Raw genomic sequence first — 18,181 nt, 5'->3', positions numbered from 1 at the left:
AACAATGGCCGACATGGAATGCTCAGTGTTAAGAATGAACATAAGTCTTTGCAGGATTGGGTCTTATTGAGCAGTAAGTTAAAAAGCAGTACTTTACCACATGACAATACCGATGACCATATTTCCCTATACCCAATACGGGACACCAAGGGGGGGGGGAGGGTACTGGTGCTCAGGGTTTTAGCCCAAAATGGGGAGGGGGGCAGGGGGATGCTGACACTCAGGGCTTCAGCCCCACAGCATGGGGTAGGGGGAGCTGCCAGTGCTCAGGTCTTCAGCCCTGCAGCGGGGAGGGAGGGGTGGAAATGGTATGAGGGTGGGGACTGAACCCTGCAGTGAGTGGAGGAGGCCCAAGAGCCAGGCTGAACTTGGTAGCAGCAAAAGGCTTCAGACCCACAGCAAGGGCTGCAGCCAGTGGTGGGGATACCAGAGAAGGGGGTTTCAGCCCAGGGGCTGGGAGGGGCACCAGCAGTTGTGGCTTCAGCCCCATGTTGCTGAAAGTCTGGCATACTTCCCTCCCCTTAAATGCACACAGGGAGGGAAACTACTACCTGGTTTCTCCATTGGCAACCTGCCTGACTCCACATACTACGTGCTGGTGCCTGCTTTACTGCCAGCCACAAATAGGAGGCTGCTGCAGCTGTGCTGACCAGGGAACGCAAGGACCAGAAAGGGGCATGCAAATACGGGACATTTTGCCCCCGTTAAAAAAAAAAAGTCAGGACACCTGGGAGACAGCTTAAATATGGGGCAGAAACGGGACAGATAGTCACTCTAGTTTTGACTCATCTTTGTTAGCTTAGAGTTTTGGCCTCTGTTAAAAATTACTGACTCTGGTATCACCTTGTTCAGACAATGAAGCTTATAAGCCTAAAGTTTACCACTTAAGTACGCATTAGCTTAAGATATGTGACCCTCCTAACTACAGCATATGTCCTTACCCTCAGTGCATTAGACTGCAATGCTGTAGCAACTAGAATATATTTTCTTACTAGTATTCCTAGCAGCACGCTGTAAATAGGCTTTACAATCTACATTTGTTCTGTTGTTATTTCTACTTACATTGCTCCCACACAGAGTTAATAATTAATATATTTTCAGATATTTTGTTCTCTCATTCCACCATTACCTAACAAGTATCAGCAAGCATGGCAGTGCGTCAATTCTCTCTCTCTATATATAAAAAAATAGTGATAGAGATGCAGCCATGTTAGTCTGGTCTAGCTGAAACAAAAGACAGGACTATGCATCACTTTAAAGACTAACAAGGTAGTTTATTAGGTGATGAGTTTTCGTGGGCCAGACCCACTTTCTCAGCTCAATATGTGGAAGAAAATTGGCACGACCATACATACCAAAGTGATAAAATAAAAAAAGTGAACACATAAAATTGATGAATCGGATTTAAGAACAGAGGAGGGATGGGGGGAGGGGAGGTTAGTATCTGTGAGGTAATGACATTAGGGGTGAAAATTGGGGAAGCTAACTTTGTAATGGGTGAGATAATTAGCATCTTTGTTAAGACCCATACGTAAAGTGTCACATTTAAGCATGAATGACAGTTCTGAGGCTTCTCTTTGAAGTCTGGAGTTAAAATCTCTTTGAAGCAATATGCATGTTTTAAGGTCATTGAGAGAATGGTCAGTCTGGTTAAAATGGCAAGCAACAGTTTTCTCTCTGAGAGAGAGCCTGATGTCTGTTTTATGTGCACTGATTCTTTGGCAAAGTGTCTGAGAAGTTTGTCCCAATATACATAGCTGACGAACACTTTAGGCACATGATGGCATAAATTATATTTCTGGATGAACAGGAATATGTGCTCTTGATCTTGTAACTGGCATGGTTAGGTCCAATAATGGTGTCAGCAGAGTAAATATGTGGACAAAGCTAGCACCGGGGTTTGTTGTAAGGGAAAGTTCCAGGGTTGGTATTAGTGTGGTTTGTCCTGTGGTTGTTGGTAAGAATCATCCTGAGGCTAGGTGGTTGTCTATAGGAGACTATTACAAAGATAGCTTCCCTACTTATCACCCCTAATGTCATTACCTCACAGACACTAACCTTCCCCCTCACCCTTCCTCTGTTCTTAACTCTGATTCGTCAATTTTATGTGTGTTCACTTTTTTTTGATTGTATCACTTTGGTATATATGGTTGTGCCAATTTTCTTCCACATATTGATCGGAAACAAAAAACAGGACTATGGAGCACTTTAAAGACTATCAAGATGGTTTATTAGGTGATGAGCTTTTGTGGGCAAGACCCACTTCCTCAGATCAAATTGTGGAAGAAAATTGGCACGACCATATATACCAAAAAGGAATACAGTAAAACTCCATTAGTCCAGCATCCAATGCTCCGGGACTCCTGATGGTCCGGCACCATCAGGAACCCGGAAGTGCTGGGGCAGCCGGACAGGCTTCCCCCATTCAGCTGCTGCTGAAACTGACCAGCAGTGGCTGAATCAGGGACGCCTGGGGCAGAGCCAGACTATCGTAAGGGGGGCCTATGAGGGGTCTGGGGTGGCATCCCCTCCCACCCCACTCCAGACCCCTCATAGCCCCCCCTTCTGGTAGTCCAGCATATCTGATAATTCAGCACCCCCTGGGTCCTAAAGGTGCCGGATTATCGGAAGTTTACTATACAATGAAAAAAAATGAACACATATGAAAAGGACAAATCAAATTTCAGAACAGAAGGGGGAATGGGGAAGGGGAGGTAAATGTCTGTGAGCTAATGATATTAGAGGTGATAATTGGTGAAGCTATCTTTGTAATGGGTAAGGTAATTAGCGTCCTTGTTAAGAACTAGATGTAAAGTGTCAAATTTAAGCATGAATGACAGTTCAGAGGATTCTCTTTCAAGTCTGGTGTTAAAAGGTCTTTGAAGCAGGATGCAGGTAATCAGGTCGTTGAGACAATGCCCTTTCCGGTTGAAATGGCAAGAAACTGTTTTTTCTTTGTGATCCTGTCTAATATCTGTTTTGTGTGCATTGATTCTTTGGCGAAGTGTCTGAGACGTTTGTTCAATGTACATAGACGGACATTGTCGGCACATGTTAGCATAAATTATATTTCTGGATGAGCAGGAATATGTGTTCTTGATCTTATAACTCAATTGGTTAGGTCTAATAATGGTATAAGTAGAGTGAATATGTGGACAAAGCTGGCAATGGGTTTTGTTGCCAGGAAAAGTTCCAGGGTTGGTGTTAGTGGGGTATGTCCTGTGGTTGTTGGTAAGAATCATTTTGAGGTTAGGTGGTTGTCTATAGGACACTATGGTTTTGTCTCCCAGAGCCTCTTGGAGTTTAGTATCCTGTTCCAGTATAGGTTGTAGTTTATTGATAATGTGTTGGACAGGTTTAAGTTGGGGGCTGTAGGTGATGACAAGTGGTGTTCTATTGTTGGTTTTCTTGGGTCTGTCTTGAAGTAGATGGTTTCTGGGTATTCGTCTGGCTCTTTCAATTTGTTTTTTTATTTCTCCGGGTGGGTAGTTAAGGTTTATAAATGCTTGGTAGAGATCCTGAAGTTTCTGGTCTCTGTGGAATTAGAGAAGATGCGATTGTATCGAAGGGCTTGGCTGTACACGATGGATCGTATGGTGTGTTCTGGATGGGAGCTGGAGGCATGAAGGTAACTGTATGAGTCGGTGGGTTTTCTGTAGAGAGTGGTATCTAATTTACCATTGGTGATTTGTACTGCAGTATTCAGGAAATGGATCTCTCGTGTAGAATGGTCCAGGCTGAGATTGATGGTGGGGTGTAGGTTGTTAAAATCTCTGTGGAATGTCTCCAGTGTTTCTTGGCAATGGGTCCAGATCATAAAGATGTCATCGATGTAGCATAAGTAGAGAAGGGGTAAGAGGGGATGGGATCTGAGGAAACATTGTTCTAAGTCAGCCATAAAGATGTTAGCGTATTGTGGGGCCATGCGTGTATCCATGGCTGTGCTGCTGATCTGGAGGTATAAGTTGTCCTCAAACTGGAAATAATTGTGGGTGAGAACAAAGTTACATAGGTCTGGTGTCAGATTGGCAGTGGTGTCCTCTGGGATAGTGTTTCTAATTGCTTGTAATCCGTCTTTATGTGGGATGTTGGTGTATAGTGCTTCTACATCCATGGTAGCAAGAATGGTGTTATCGGGGAGGTTATCAATGTTTTGTAGTTTCTTTAGGAAGTCAGTAGTATCTCAGAGATAGCTGGGAGTGTTGGTTGAGTAGGGTTTGAGAAGAGAGTCTACATAGCTGGATAAACCAGTAGTGAGCGTGCCGATACCTGAGATGATGGGACATCCGGGGTGTCCAGGTTTATGGATTTTGGGAAGCAGATAGAACAATCCTGGTCGGGGTTCAGAAGGTGTTTCTGTGTAGATTTGGTCCAGAGTAGATGTAGAGAGGTCTTTAAGGAGACAGTGTAGTTTCTTTTGGTGGGATCAGAGGAGAGAGGTTTGTAAAATGTGGTGTCAGAGAGTTGTCTGGTTGCCTCCTGCTTATAGTCGGCCTTATTCATAATGACCACAGCACCCCCTTTGTCAGCTGGTTTGGATTATAATGTCCGGGTTGTTTTTGAGACTCTGGATAGCATAGTGTTCAGCACGGCTGAGACTGTGTGTCGCTTGTTGTCGTTTGTGAATCATGTCAGTCTGTGCATTGTTGCGGAAAGCTCATCACCTAATAAACCATCTTGTTAGTCTTTAAAGTGCTGCATAGTCCTGTCTTTTGTTTTATATAAAAAAAAAACGTTCCTGCGGGACAACAGAATGACATCACCACATCATCTGTGTCCATAGGAGCCAAGCCCCACCCACTCCCAGCCTGGCCCTCCCTAAGGGCCATGTGGAGAGCTGGGGCTGTGGCCCCGATCCTACCCAGTAGGCAGGGGGAGAGCTGGAGCTCTCGTGGTTTTGGCCTCCCTGGTGGCGGGGAGGGAGAAGGGCCTTGGGGGGGAGAGAAGGGAGAAGGATGGCTGGGGGAGGGGGGGAAGGAGGCGGATTTTAATATCATTAGCCAAAGAGTATCCCATAATTATTTATAATAGCTCTTTAAAAATCTCAGAGTATAGTCATTTATCTATAAATTAAAACCAAATTGCAGATTTAAAACCATAAGACAGGGACTAAAATTACAAATTCTAGTTATCTAACGAATGAATTACAGCTAGTTTAAATATTTAATTATAATTTTTGCTCGTTTCCTGTGAGGAATACTGACTTCTGTCCACTGGGACACAGATAAGATGCCTAAGGATTTAGCTCATCTATCTTGATTTCCTAAACTGCGGGGAAAGGATTTACATTTTTCACAAATAAAAGGTATTTCATTTCCATATGAAAGATTTACACAGCTTCTTTTTGCTTAGAAAAAAAACTCCCATTAGTATAATTTGAACACTTTTAAAGGGAAATAAGTCTTAGTTCACATAAAAATCATTTAAAAAAATTGTTGTAAGAGTTTTCTTTCTGACAGCTGGTCTTAAAAGATGTCTATCGGCACAGCAGTTTAATTACTGTTTATATAAAAAATAGTTTTCTGATGCATAACATTTTCCTTGTCATTTCTCCATACAAAAATATTTAATAAATTATTATTTGGTAATTACTTTGGAAATCATGTGCACACAAAAGTTGATCAGCTAGACTTCAAACCTGCCATATATTATTGACTTTTGTCTGCCTTTACTTCTGAAGTCTTTGCAGTAAATCCAAGAAATGTATTAAATTGAAGGAAAAAAAAAAAAAAGATGAACCAGGATAAGCCATGTAAGAGAAAAATTGAGTAACAATCAGTACCATTTATTATTTTCACTCCTTTCTTCCCTCCCCATAACAAGCTTGCCTGTCATACTGTCTCTTTTTTCCTATTGTAAACAACTGTCTCTGCTAAAGGAGAGCTGGTTCTACTACCATTATCAGTGTGCGTTTGGCCATCAGGCAAATGGCACACAACACAGCTGAGGTACAAAACTACTATAATCTTCAAAGAATCCAGCTGGAATGCTGCATGCTGGAACCTGTAGCTTTTGCAAGCGTCGACTGCCTATTAAATGAAGGTGGCTGCAACTTGCTCTATTTTCAGGTGCTGTTTTCTAGTTGTTGGGAGTTTCTTGTGAAAATCAATTCTTCCCTATGCCGGGCAAAATCTGTGCACTCCTTACATTCATTCTTTGGGTTAGACACTCACACTTTTAGTTATTCCTCAGTCGGCCAGCACACAACTTCAAACAACTACATAGCAACTTCAAACAACAGTATTTCTTTTCAGGAGTTTACAGGGTGTGTTCACATCTCAAACAAAAGAAATTCACTGCCTGATTTCAAGACACTCTGTACTTCAGTGATTTAGGTGAGAGTTTTGGGTGCTCATACTCCTGACCACACAGGCCATCAATGCCCCCAAAGTAGAAATGGGTGAAATACGCCAGAGTGTTTGTCTTAAGTACAAACTCCAAATTCACTAAATTGTACCATTCCCCTGGCCCACCCTAAACTAGATTTAAATATAGGACACACTCTAAAAGTGAATAAACACATCTTTGCCCAACAAACATTTGGAAGGAGGATCCTCACCATTTCCTCCTGGGATCCACGGGTTCCTTTCTCCTTTTTACATCTCTGACAGCTCCCAAAACAAGTCCCTTGAACTGGGAATCTAACTTAGATTACTCACGTGGTAATATGCAGGACTAAACCACAGAGCTACAAGGCTGGGTGAAATAGTTTTAACAGGCTATTGAGACAAAGAATATCACTTTTAACAACATTAACTGATTTCGTTATAAAGGGCCTCCTTTCTACCCTATTTTTGTAAGATTTTGTAAAGAACAGTTCAATTGCTTTTGTGACTGTGTAACAAAAGATTCACCTAATGCAACTGGCATCTGTTAGACTTGTGTTACCTTTATTGGCAGCGTGTTTAGATCTTTCTTATTCGTTTCTCTTATTGTTTCCTTTTAAAAACTAACATTTTAAGGAATAACACCCTTGTCTGATGAGAACAAACCAGCAAAATATCTGTGCCTGCAAACTGAAATTCTCATCACAACAAGCTGTAAACACAATGCTCCCTCAGTGTAGCAAGTAGTATGCAATATCAGTTGCTGAGCTAACTTAGCCCATTGGAAATGCTGATTAAATATTTATTTATGTGCAGTTAACTATAATTTTGTTTTGCTGTTTATAGGCTTTAGATAGTAGATTCTGCTGATGTTCCATGAGGAATGTGTTTAAGATAGTATTTGCTTACCATGAAATGAGGTTGTGTTAAAATACGCTTTAGCTCTTTTGCATCATTGTTCTCTGGGTAACATGAAATTTCTTCCAATACCTGCAAAACAAACAGCACAAATGTCAGTAAAGCCAACTGCTCTCTATTCTGGCATAAAATTGTAAAATGCATCCTTTATTCTGGGTGGGCCTAATTCCTGTAGCACCAAAACAATCACTGGGTTATGATAGAAAAAGGTCTTCAAGAATGGGAACTTTTTTCAAACAGAATAAAAGTCATATATTGACCTCTCTCTTCGCTAAATGAAAGATGAGATTTAAAGAAAGCAGAATCTCTCTTCTCAAACAGATAATATTCTTTGAAAGGTCATTATCATAACTGCAGAAGTAAAGTGTTAATCAGCAACTATATAAGTCGTTCTTATCAACCTCTGTTTCCATGCCTGAATGGAACCTAAGAGACATTAATAGAATTAAAAACCATGTACAAAATCTTGAATTATCGAGATTAAAATACTGCTTCTGCAAATTAAACAGTTAAAAAATATGAACTGAAGATGGTCCATGTGTTACACTACCACAAAACTCAAGATTCTATAAACAAGAAAAAATAGCATTTCAACTCATAACTGGGGGGAAAAAGTAAATGTATTTAACACAGTCCCTTACAGTCTGATATATTCAGTTTTATTCTCAGAACTCAGCTGTTTGAATGGTGGAAAAACAGAGCACTCTGCTTCTGGCAGCGGCTCCAGAGATTAACTGCTAGGAAATTCTGCAAAGCAATGTGGTTGGCACAGACAAACAACTCCCTCCCACCATTTGGGGTAGTTCAAATCATTCTCTCATTTTTCCACAACTGGTAAACAGGGTGCATTTTTAAACTCTATCATCCTGCTAAAGGTGCATTTTAGCCCTCATGGTTGAATGTGTAAAATGCACAACTCAATTTTGTCATATGGGCATGATTCACTTTATTTACTATGGGCTGAATAAGTTATTCTGAATTATTAAATAATTATAAGTTATTATTTAAACATTTTTATATCTAGTCTCCATTACTGGTACACTGTATTGACATGTATAAACCAGAATGGACTTAAAAAGAGAAGAGATTTCACACTCTTTAGAAGCTTCTGAACTGTACTTTTCAGTCTTATTTCCACAATGAAGTTGCTGGCTTAGAGTATGTTTATTTTTTTGTGCTAAAAAACTGACCTGAAATTAACAACATTAAAGGAATTGAGACACTTACTAGCTTCCCATTCTCTTTTTTAAGGCCAGGTCTATACTGGTGGAGAAAATCAATGTAAGATATGTAAGTCCAGCTATGACAGTTGTGTAGTTGGAGCTGACGTACCTTACATTGATTTTCTGGGGTGGCACCACAGTAGGTTGACGGGAGAAATGCTCCCATCAACTTCCCTTACTCCTCGCAACTGTGAGGAATACTGCAGTTGATAGGGAGGTGTAGGGGTGGGGTGGGGAGGCCCTGCCAACATTTGATTTAGTGGGTTTTTCAAACTGTACCAGAAAATGGGAAACCAACTTTTGAAAGTCTGTCCCTTTATAGCAGGTGATAGAGATGCAGCCGTGTTAGTCTGGTCTTGCTGAAACAAAAGACAGGACTATGCAGCACTTTAAAGACTAACAAGATGGTTTATTAGGTGATGAGCTTTCATGGTCCAGACCCACTTTTGGGTTGGGACCACTGACCCACAGAAAAATCAGTTGGGGGCCGCACACAAGTGAGAAGCAAAAAAAACCCCCAACAAACCCTCACTGACCTGGCCCCTAACTGAGAAGGAGAAAGACACTCCCCACATTCCCCTCACACCTCAGAATGTTCAAGCCTTGCAGTGGAACAGCAGGGGGTCTGGAGCAGGTTTAAAACAAGCAAATGGAAGTTTTTCTTCACTCAGCACACAGTCAAGCTCTGGAACTCCTTGCCAGAGGATGTGGTGAAGACTAGGACTTTAACAGGGTTCAAAAAAGAGCTAGATAGATTCATGGAGGTTAGGTCCATCAATGGCTATTAGCTAGGATAGACAGGAATGGAATCCCTAGCCTCTGTTTCTCTGGAGGTGAGTGATAGGGGAGGGATCACGTGAGGATTACCTGTTGTGATCCCTCCCTCTGGAGTCCACACTAACAGGGATTTAAAAATGGCAGCGCCCAGCAAGATGCAAATGAAGCCCGGGATATTTAAACCCCGGGCTTCATTTGCAACTTCAAATGCCTACATTAGTCACCCTAGTTTGAACTAGGGTGGCAGTGTAGACATACCCTATGGGATTTCAGTGGCTCCTCCGGAGGCAGGCTCTCTGGGGCAGCATAGTGCTTTGGTAGTGCCAGGGAACGCAGACCACCTGACAAGGGCAGGGAAAGGGCTTCATCTTCCCAGAAGCACGTGTATTTTCATGCAGTCAAGCTTGTGTCATTGGTTTTCCTGTCACGCGATACAGCAGCCTCAGCTTGTTTCTGCACAGTAGCGCACGTCCTCTTAGGTTAACTGCTTAAGCTTTCTTCATTTATTTTCAATAACATAGCCTCTCATTTTCATCTTCAATATGGATAAATGGCTGAAGAATGTGACTGTAAATACAACTAAAAAATGTTTGAATGATGTGCAGCCTAGTAGCAGTGTGCAGCCTAGTACAAGTGAGAATAAGAAGATAAAAACTCCTTGGACCCGCAATTATTCTGATGAGTATTTGAAATTTGGTTTTATAAGTGCTGGTAGTGATAATCACTTGCCATTATGCCTAATCTGTCTCTCAGAACTATCCAACGAGTGCATGAAACCATCAAAACTGAAATGCCATTTGGAATGCAAACATCCAGAATACGCGAGTAAGCCTATAGATTTTTTCATAAATAAGAGAAATTAATTCGCTTTTGCTAAAAAAAGCATGAAAAGTGCACTTTCAATGGGCTCTTCAAATGAAAACTTTGTGTTGGCTTCATATGAAGTTTCAAAACTAACAGCCGAGACAGGTTACCCGCATACTGTTGGTGAAAGGTTAATACTTCCTGCATTGAATATTATTACATCCCGTATTTAAGGAGGAAAAAAAGGGAAATCAGTTGGGTTCTCTGTCTTTATCGAACAATACAGTGAAATGTAGAATTGAAGAAATGGCGAAAAATATTGAAATGCTCATTCATCGACTACAGAATAGTCAGTTTTTTGCATTACAAATGGATGAAAGCACTGATATAGTTGACGCTGCCAACTTGATGTGTTTTGTTAGATATGATTATGAAAGCTCCATTCAAGATGATCTCTTATTTTGTAAACCACTTCCAACAAGAACAACGGGTGCGGAAATGTTAAGCTAATCAATGATTTTATTATTCAAAGCTATATTGACTGGAAAAAGTGTGCTGGACTGAGCAGTGATGCGGCTCGAGCAATGGCAGGGTCTCACACTGAGCCTGTCTCGTGGATTCGAGCTGTAGTGCCTGATTGTGTATGGGTGCACTGCAGTATTCACAGAGAGGCTCTATCTGTGAAAACTATGCCATCACTTTTGAGTTCCACTCTTCAAGAATGTGTGAAGTTTATAAATTATATGAAAGCTTGTCCTTTGAATTCCGGAATCTTTACTGCTTTGTGCAACGAATTAGGAAGTGAACATGAGCGTCTCTTACTACACTGAGAGATTCGATGGCTGTTGAAAGGAAACATTTTGAAACGACTCTGAAATGAAGGATGAAGTTTTATTGTTCTTGGAGCGACATCCTCCATTGGCAAAAGATGTTATATTTACATTTAAAGACAGGTTTCATGAGATTGATTGGTAAACAATGGTGGCTTACTTATGTGACATATTTTGTCTTTTAAATGATTTAAGTTTGAATTTACAAGGCACTAAAATTAATACTTTCAAAGTTCACAAAAAGGTTGAGGCAACAATTAAAAAACTTCGTTTATGGGCACAGTGAGTTAACAAGAGAAATTTTAAGTCTTTTTGTACTTTAACTGAATTACAAGAAAAATATGCTGAAACTAATATCTCAGATGTGATTTCTGCAGCAATCCAAGAACACCTCTTGGGGCTAACATCAAGTTTATATGAATACTTTCCTACAATTGATGCCAGTAAAATGTGGGTTAAGAACCCGTTTACTATTGATACCGAAAATGAAGAAATACTACAATTGAGTGCATCAGAAGTGCATTCACTAATTGAACTTTCCTGTGACTCTGCCTTAAAAGAGAACTTTGATAAACTCTCGATTGATTGATTTTTGGTTGAGCTGTAGAAATGAATATTCACATTTATCTGAGAAAGCAGTCAAATTCTTAATGCCTTTCATCATGACATATAAATGTGTATCTAGTTTCTCATCTTTGGTTTTCTTCAAAAATAAATATAGAAATAGATTGAATGTTGAACCAGATTTGAGGATAAAACTTTCTTTTGCTCCTGACATAAAGTTGTTATGTGATGCAAAACAACATCACTCTTCCCATTAGTTCTCTTTTTAGTTATTTAAAAGTTATAAAGTGCAAACAAATGACTTATATTCAACTCATTCAATTATAAATAAACAAACTTTACAACTGTTAAAATTCTACTGGTTAAATTGTAATTAAGATTTATGTTATGTACTGTTATTGTGAATAAATACACAGTGAAAATGTATTCATTTTTCATTCTTTCTCTTAATATGCATTTATATTTTTGGGCTGCAAAAAAACAGTACCAAAAAAAATGGATTCCAACTAAAGTAAAAAGTTTGGGAAACCCTGGTCTAGCCAGCTTTCTATCCATCTTACAGTCCACTCATCCAATCCATATTCCCTTAACTTTCTGGCAAGAATATTGTGGGTGACCGTATCAAAAGTTTTGCTAAAGCTGGCACTGACAGCTTCGGGAGGACCAGAAACTTATTTCCATATTCATCATTTGCTTAATGAATATGCAAATGAATGTCACCGGTCCTCCAAAAGCTTATGAATGGATTTACTGGTCCCTATCTCAAAAAGTTTGGGAACCCCTGCTATAGCTATTGATTCAGCAATCAAAAGGAAATATTAACATTTAGATGAAACATCCGTGTAATAATGTCATTATCAATATTTCTCTTTAATGGTTTGTTATAAACTGCCTCTAATGGATAATTTTCTTATGTTGATGAATGCAACTAGTTGCTTGGGTATGCCTAGAGAAAAAGTTGTTCTTCAAAGCTTCCTCAAAGTTCAACCAAGGAACACCTGCTATGAACAGGCTATCATAAGCTGCAAGAAAACTGTATACAGGACTCTTTGGACTTGCTCCAACTTTATTCTGGGTTAAGTTTGAGTCATAAAACTAAGATTTCCAGTCCCATCTGGATCACCCTAGATACAGAACATTGGACTGAAATGATGGACTAATTCTGAGATCTCTTTGCAACTCCAAAGCTAACCATATCTACTAAAACTGATTTCATGTCTCTATGTATAATAAACTTTTAATCAATATTCATTCTCCTTTAAAAAAATTAGCTTAGTTCATAAGAGTTGGCTGTAAGTGTGTATTTGGGTAAAAGCTGAAATGTTGATAAAACTTTCATATTTGATTTGACTGTCTGGGAAGAAGCCCAAAAGCTGGGTTGCTTTAAGGAAACTGTGGTGTGACTTCTGTATAACCAGTAAGGCATTGTTGAAGCAATTTTGTGCTGTCTTGGTAAATCTAAGTACTGGACTACTTTGGGGATATTCTTCCCCATTCTTTGCATTTTACCCCAAATGAGCAACCTCAGAGTGCTCCCCCTTCCCTGGGACCCTAGTCACAAAGACATTCAGGTACAAAATGTGCTGCAGGCCTCATAGGCATTTATCAGTGGACTGCTCCCTCTGACACAGGTAGTACCCCTGTGCATGCATTGTACTGTACAGCCAGCTCCTGCTACACAAAAGTGCTCTGTCCATCTCCCTGCAGGAAACAAGCTCACCACTTCTTCATTACCGTAAGGAGGCTGAGTAATGCTCTCTACAGAGTTGGTAGAAGTTTCTCTGTGTGGGCCCTCTTCCTGCTTTTTCCTGCCTGTACCTGCAAGTACAGTTTCCTCTGAGAGTCACCTAGCCTGTGATGACTCGGCTGTGCCATCTTGGTGCTTCTTGTGGCCAGGAATCAGTGGCCCCAATCTTGTTCACAGGGTTCCAGAGAAGCATGAGTGTACCTGGATAAGAGTAACTTGATGGATGGATGTCCAGTCCTCACACACTGATGTGGGGAAATGGGAGAAGGTATAGATTTGGATGGACAAAGATATAAAATGTGTCTCTGGGTGAAATTGTGAGGACTGCTCAAAGCATGCCTGAGCTGTTAAAGTCTGTCAATCTGGCCACAAAGTCTTGTTTCAATAAAAAGTAGTTAGAAAAACAGGAGAAAAATCTTCAGAAAGTGTCAGTGTGACTTCAGTGATCACAGATTATGATTAAAAATGTCTGTGCTCATTTGAATTTTAATATTACTCAAAGCAATGGTTTTTAGCTATCATATGTTAAACGAGTAATACTTTTGATTGACACTATAGATCACATTCTTTATTCAGCATTTGGCCTACGTTTAACAAGTAGCTCTGTTTTTATTGGCTTTGGCCATTTTGAGTCTTATGTCCTACAGCTCTGCATCTGATTTCCAGCTCTGCCCCCTTTTTTGGCACTAATTCTTTGCTGTAGAAGTTTATTTCATATGTAAAATGAATAGGGGTATGAGAGAGCAGTAAGGAGTTGCCATTACCCTTGAACATGCTTTTCCCCTTCCTTTTTGCAGCCTAGGAAAATAGATTAGCATGCAGCTGTTCTACTTTGTTGTGTCTTTTGCTTATCCTCATTGGCTCTGTATAAAATATCTTCAGTGTTAAATATCTTGTAATCTCTGTAACCCGATGATTTGGAAAGTTTGTAGCATAGAAAGTGTTGATTTAATTAGAAATTCTGTAAATAGTAATTACGGGCAGGTATAATAATATTAATCACCTGCTTATTAATATTCATTTTATGGGAGTTAACATTACTAAATAAGGTTTTAGGAAAAGTAGTGATAGACATGTGAATTAACATATTAAAATAGCTAAATGGGTGTGACTGATGCCAATTTGTTGCCACTTGGCTGTTGTGTTGAATGTCCAAGATAAATGTGCATGGGCAATAAAGCAGTTCATTTACCCCATCCACTCCTGGGTCGCCTGTTTCTTCTCTAACAGTAGACACAATAAAAAGCAAGACAATCTTGATTCAATCTACAGACATTTCTAAAGAAAGCTGTTATTTGAGAAATTATCCAACCTTCAAACTTTTGCTGAATTCAAATCTACCAAATGCAAAATATATGCAAATAACCACATTTGTCACAGGAAAAAGCTCCTTTTTTTTATATCCCTACTGATAAGTTAGAGGTTGTATGATGAGGCTAAATAATATAAAGATTCCTTACAGTCCAATAAATAAATGCCTTACAGATAAATTTACAAAGCCTGCCTTGCAACTAAAAATAAAAATATTAGAGTGAGTCAAATTGAGGACCAGACTAGAGCACGGTATCTATGATTAAAGAGTTTCACATTAAACAAAGAAAATAAAAATCTGAAAGTCTGAAATGAACTTCAAAACCACTTACCTCTTTGGCTCTCTGTACAGCATCACTTGGAGGATTCCTGATTTGCGGTGAAGATTTTGTGTTAATTTTGTCATAAAGCTGAAATCAGAAGGACATAGAATGCTGTAGTCACTTACTTCTTTGTTAATATTCAATATAATTGAGTCCAACAACTTACATACAATAATATGGTTAAAATATCTATGTTCAACTACAAGCTTCACTGTGTTTTATGGACAAATTTAGCAAACAAACTCCTTAATCCCCTCCCCCCCAAACATTTCCTGAGCTGAAAACAGTGCCATCCATTCAAAATGTACAGCATACCATGGGAAAGTTTAGAGAGGTTGTGGGATTTTCTGTGCTTCCCATGCATTTTCAACAGGAAACTCTGGGAACCACATCACTTGCACAAATGTTTCTGTGCACTTTTAATAAGTGGTACTGGAACTCATGATAATTCATGCATGCTGCTATGTATTTACATTAAGCCATATTTCTCACTTTTTCCAATAAATCAAATGTCAACTACTTCAAACATTATATCATTTTAAACTCAAGTTCGCTGCATAAGAAAATGTACCTCTAAGTAATTGCTACAGAATTAGCAGTTAGTTTTGGGAAAAGTGCAAAATTGCTCCTTCTAGGAAGGAATGTTTACATAAAGGATTATCATTTCTTTACCAGGATTTTATATCAACAGGGTCAACACCAGTATGTTTAAATATGAAATCAAAGACCTTTACTTCTCATGTACTGTATATTATTTACAAAACCTAAATAAATAAAATACAGAGAAAAAAAAGAGCTGACTATCTATGCTCAGTCCTCCCCCGCTGCAGTGGAGCGACCTAGCTGGGAAATGGCAGAGTGTAACCATGTAACACTTTCCTACTCTGAATAGCTAGAGTCCTGGGTCAGTGGAGGCAACATTGAAGAGGTGGTCTTGGATAAGGAAGGGGAGGAAGAGATCGAGAGACAGGCAAGTGGAGAATCCATTCTCCGTGATCCTCCAGCCAGGAGCTGTTTGTAGCCCCAGAGCAGTCCAGCCGGATGCAGAAAAGCTTTGTGGCCAAGTGATGCTGGGGAAAGAACCTCCGGTGAGTATGCAATTTCAAGTAATATTTTGGGGAATATCTTATATTCTATTTTTAATTAAAATTAACAAGATGAGGTAGAGTTGTTATCTTCCTCCCAGTGGCTGCATCGGCTAGGCACAGAGTGCCCCATGAAAAAAAAGACAGTTTATGTTCACAGGGATGGCCCAGGAATCCTCATTTTTTCCACCATGGAGGATACTCCAATATTAATTTTGCTGGCATCATGGCAGTACACAACACAGCAACATAGGGACCCAGTCTGTCCCCAGATGCTTGCACAACTTTTTCTCTAGTCACTTCTGTTACTTAGGAAAGTGATCTCAGCTAGGTCACCCAAGGGAGATGGCAGTAGATTCCATTTCAACTGCCTAGACTGCAAATAATAGTCCTGTAGCAACCTCCCACCCCACCTCATGATTTTCCATCCCTTCACCCACAGTTTCTGGAACATGGCAGTAGTTTAGGTGGCAGAGGTTAGGAGATAAAGCATTCCCCTGGGGAGCGCAGGCTGGTAGGTTCAAGTCCCACCAACCGTGGGAGCAGTGGGACAGCCAACACTGGAACAGAAGAGCTAAGGCAGGCTTACCCTGGTCCTGGCCCTTCACCACTCCCAAAAGCAGGTGGCATGTACAGCAGGGGCTCCATGTGCAGCCCCTCATCTACAAGCCCCAACCCCACAGCTTCTACTGGCCAGTTTTCCATTACTGAGCAATGGGAGCTGCAGGAGTGGTAGCTGCAGGCAAGGAGAGCCCCTGCACTGATTTTCTCAGGGGCTGCAGGGACATGCCAGCCACTTCCAGGAGCCCCAACCACCATAGGGATAATTACTCCAGACATTACAGGTTAGGCATTTTAGAACTCACTTCTGTGGGCTTCCGGATGTTGGCCCTGTGGGCTCTGCTGCTGGCAGGGTCCTAGGTGAAGGCCCCTCTCCAGCGTCCTGGCTGCCAGTGCTGCACTGCAGGCTCTGCTGCTGGCAACACTCGGGCATGCGCAAGGTCCCAAATGCCAACCCCTGTTTCCAGACCCTAACAGAGTTTAACCATTAACAGAAACTGATAAGCATCAGCTTTTCTGTTAATCTCTTTCACTCCTAATGCAGATAGCTTGATGCTTTCACTCTTTATATACACAACTATTTAAATATGCTTTATGGCATTTCATTGTTGTAGGTTTATGAATATTATTTTCAAAATAATATAATTCAAAACTATAACAGTTTAATCACAATGTAAGCATGTTAGTTATTTTTATTCCTTGTTTTTTAAATACTTTATGTTTTTACACACACTTTTTTGTACATGTTATATGACAAACACACACATTCATGTACACACTTCTTCCACTTTCAGCTGTTATTTATTGGACATGAAAAAACAGATTGGTTCTGAATGTGGTTGCTGAATTTTCACATGGTATTCAGGTATTTTGAGGGTAGAATCAAATCCATCATTTGTTTCAGATCTCTGACTGCCAGAACTCTGCCTGCCAGACGTGGGCAGAAGTTTGTTGCATTCATGTAATTAATGTGTTTTTCTGACCACAAGTAAGCCCCATCAACAATAACTATTCCATTCCAGCCACAGAAATAGGTGAGAAGCTTTCAACCAGAAAAGAACAGGAGTTTGCAATAGACAGCAGGACCTAAAGCAGTGGTCACCAACCAGTAGATCAGGATCTACTGGTAGATCTTGGAGCCTCTGACAGGTGATCCTGACTGGTTTGGCCAAGAGGCTATCAAGTGCCAGCACTTCCAACTGCCTCTCCCCGCACTGCTGCACACCTCCTGCCCTCTGCCTTGGAACTGCTCCTCTCCCTGGGAGCCTCCAGCTTGCTGTGCAGGGCAGGGGAGGGAGAAGAGAGGCACTGATGTCAGGGTGCCCCATCTCTCACCCCATATCCTATCTCCACAGAGTAGACAGGGGGCAGAGCAGACAGGGCTTGGGAGGGAATCTGCTGGCTGCTTTAAGGAGTGGTGCAGGGCCAGGGCAAGGGTGAGCCTGCCTTAGCCCCACTGCACCACCAGCCAGGAGCCACCAGCAGTGCCCAGCTTGAGTCCACATCCCAAACTCCTACCCCAGTTGTGAACCCTTCCTCCACCCCAAACCTTTGTCCTAGTCCCGAGCACCCCTGCATCCAAATGCTGCCCCAGAGCATGTACCTAGAACCCTCCTACATCCCAACTGCCTGCCCCAAGAGCAGCTCAGAGCCCCTCCCACACTCCAGATCCCTTAAGCCAAGACCAGAGCCTGCACCCCAACCCTCTGCCC

At 40.9% G+C, this 18,181-nt stretch overlaps 1 protein-coding gene across 10 annotated transcripts in view; it reads right to left on the bottom strand.

Moving 5' to 3' along the window:
* Positions 1-18,181, bottom strand: part of CASK (calcium/calmodulin dependent serine protein kinase) — a 363,612-nt gene that overhangs the window by 69,400 nt on the left and 276,031 nt on the right. For all 10 annotated transcript variants that reach the window (XM_075912872.1, XM_075912888.1, XM_075912881.1 and 7 more), the window contains 2 exons: positions 14,833-14,910; positions 7,236-7,316 (listed from right to left, as the gene is read on the bottom strand). In XM_075912872.1, the coding sequence (XP_075768987.1) occupies positions 7,236-7,316; positions 14,833-14,910 (159 nt within the window). The remainder of the gene's footprint in view (positions 1-7,235; positions 7,317-14,832; positions 14,911-18,181) is intronic.

This window comes from Pelodiscus sinensis, chromosome 1 (assembly GCF_049634645.1).
Source record: "Pelodiscus sinensis isolate JC-2024 chromosome 1, ASM4963464v1, whole genome shotgun sequence".
NCBI lineage: Eukaryota > Metazoa > Chordata > Testudines > Trionychidae > Pelodiscus > Pelodiscus sinensis.
This window is presented reverse-complemented; position numbering and strand designations above follow the sequence as displayed.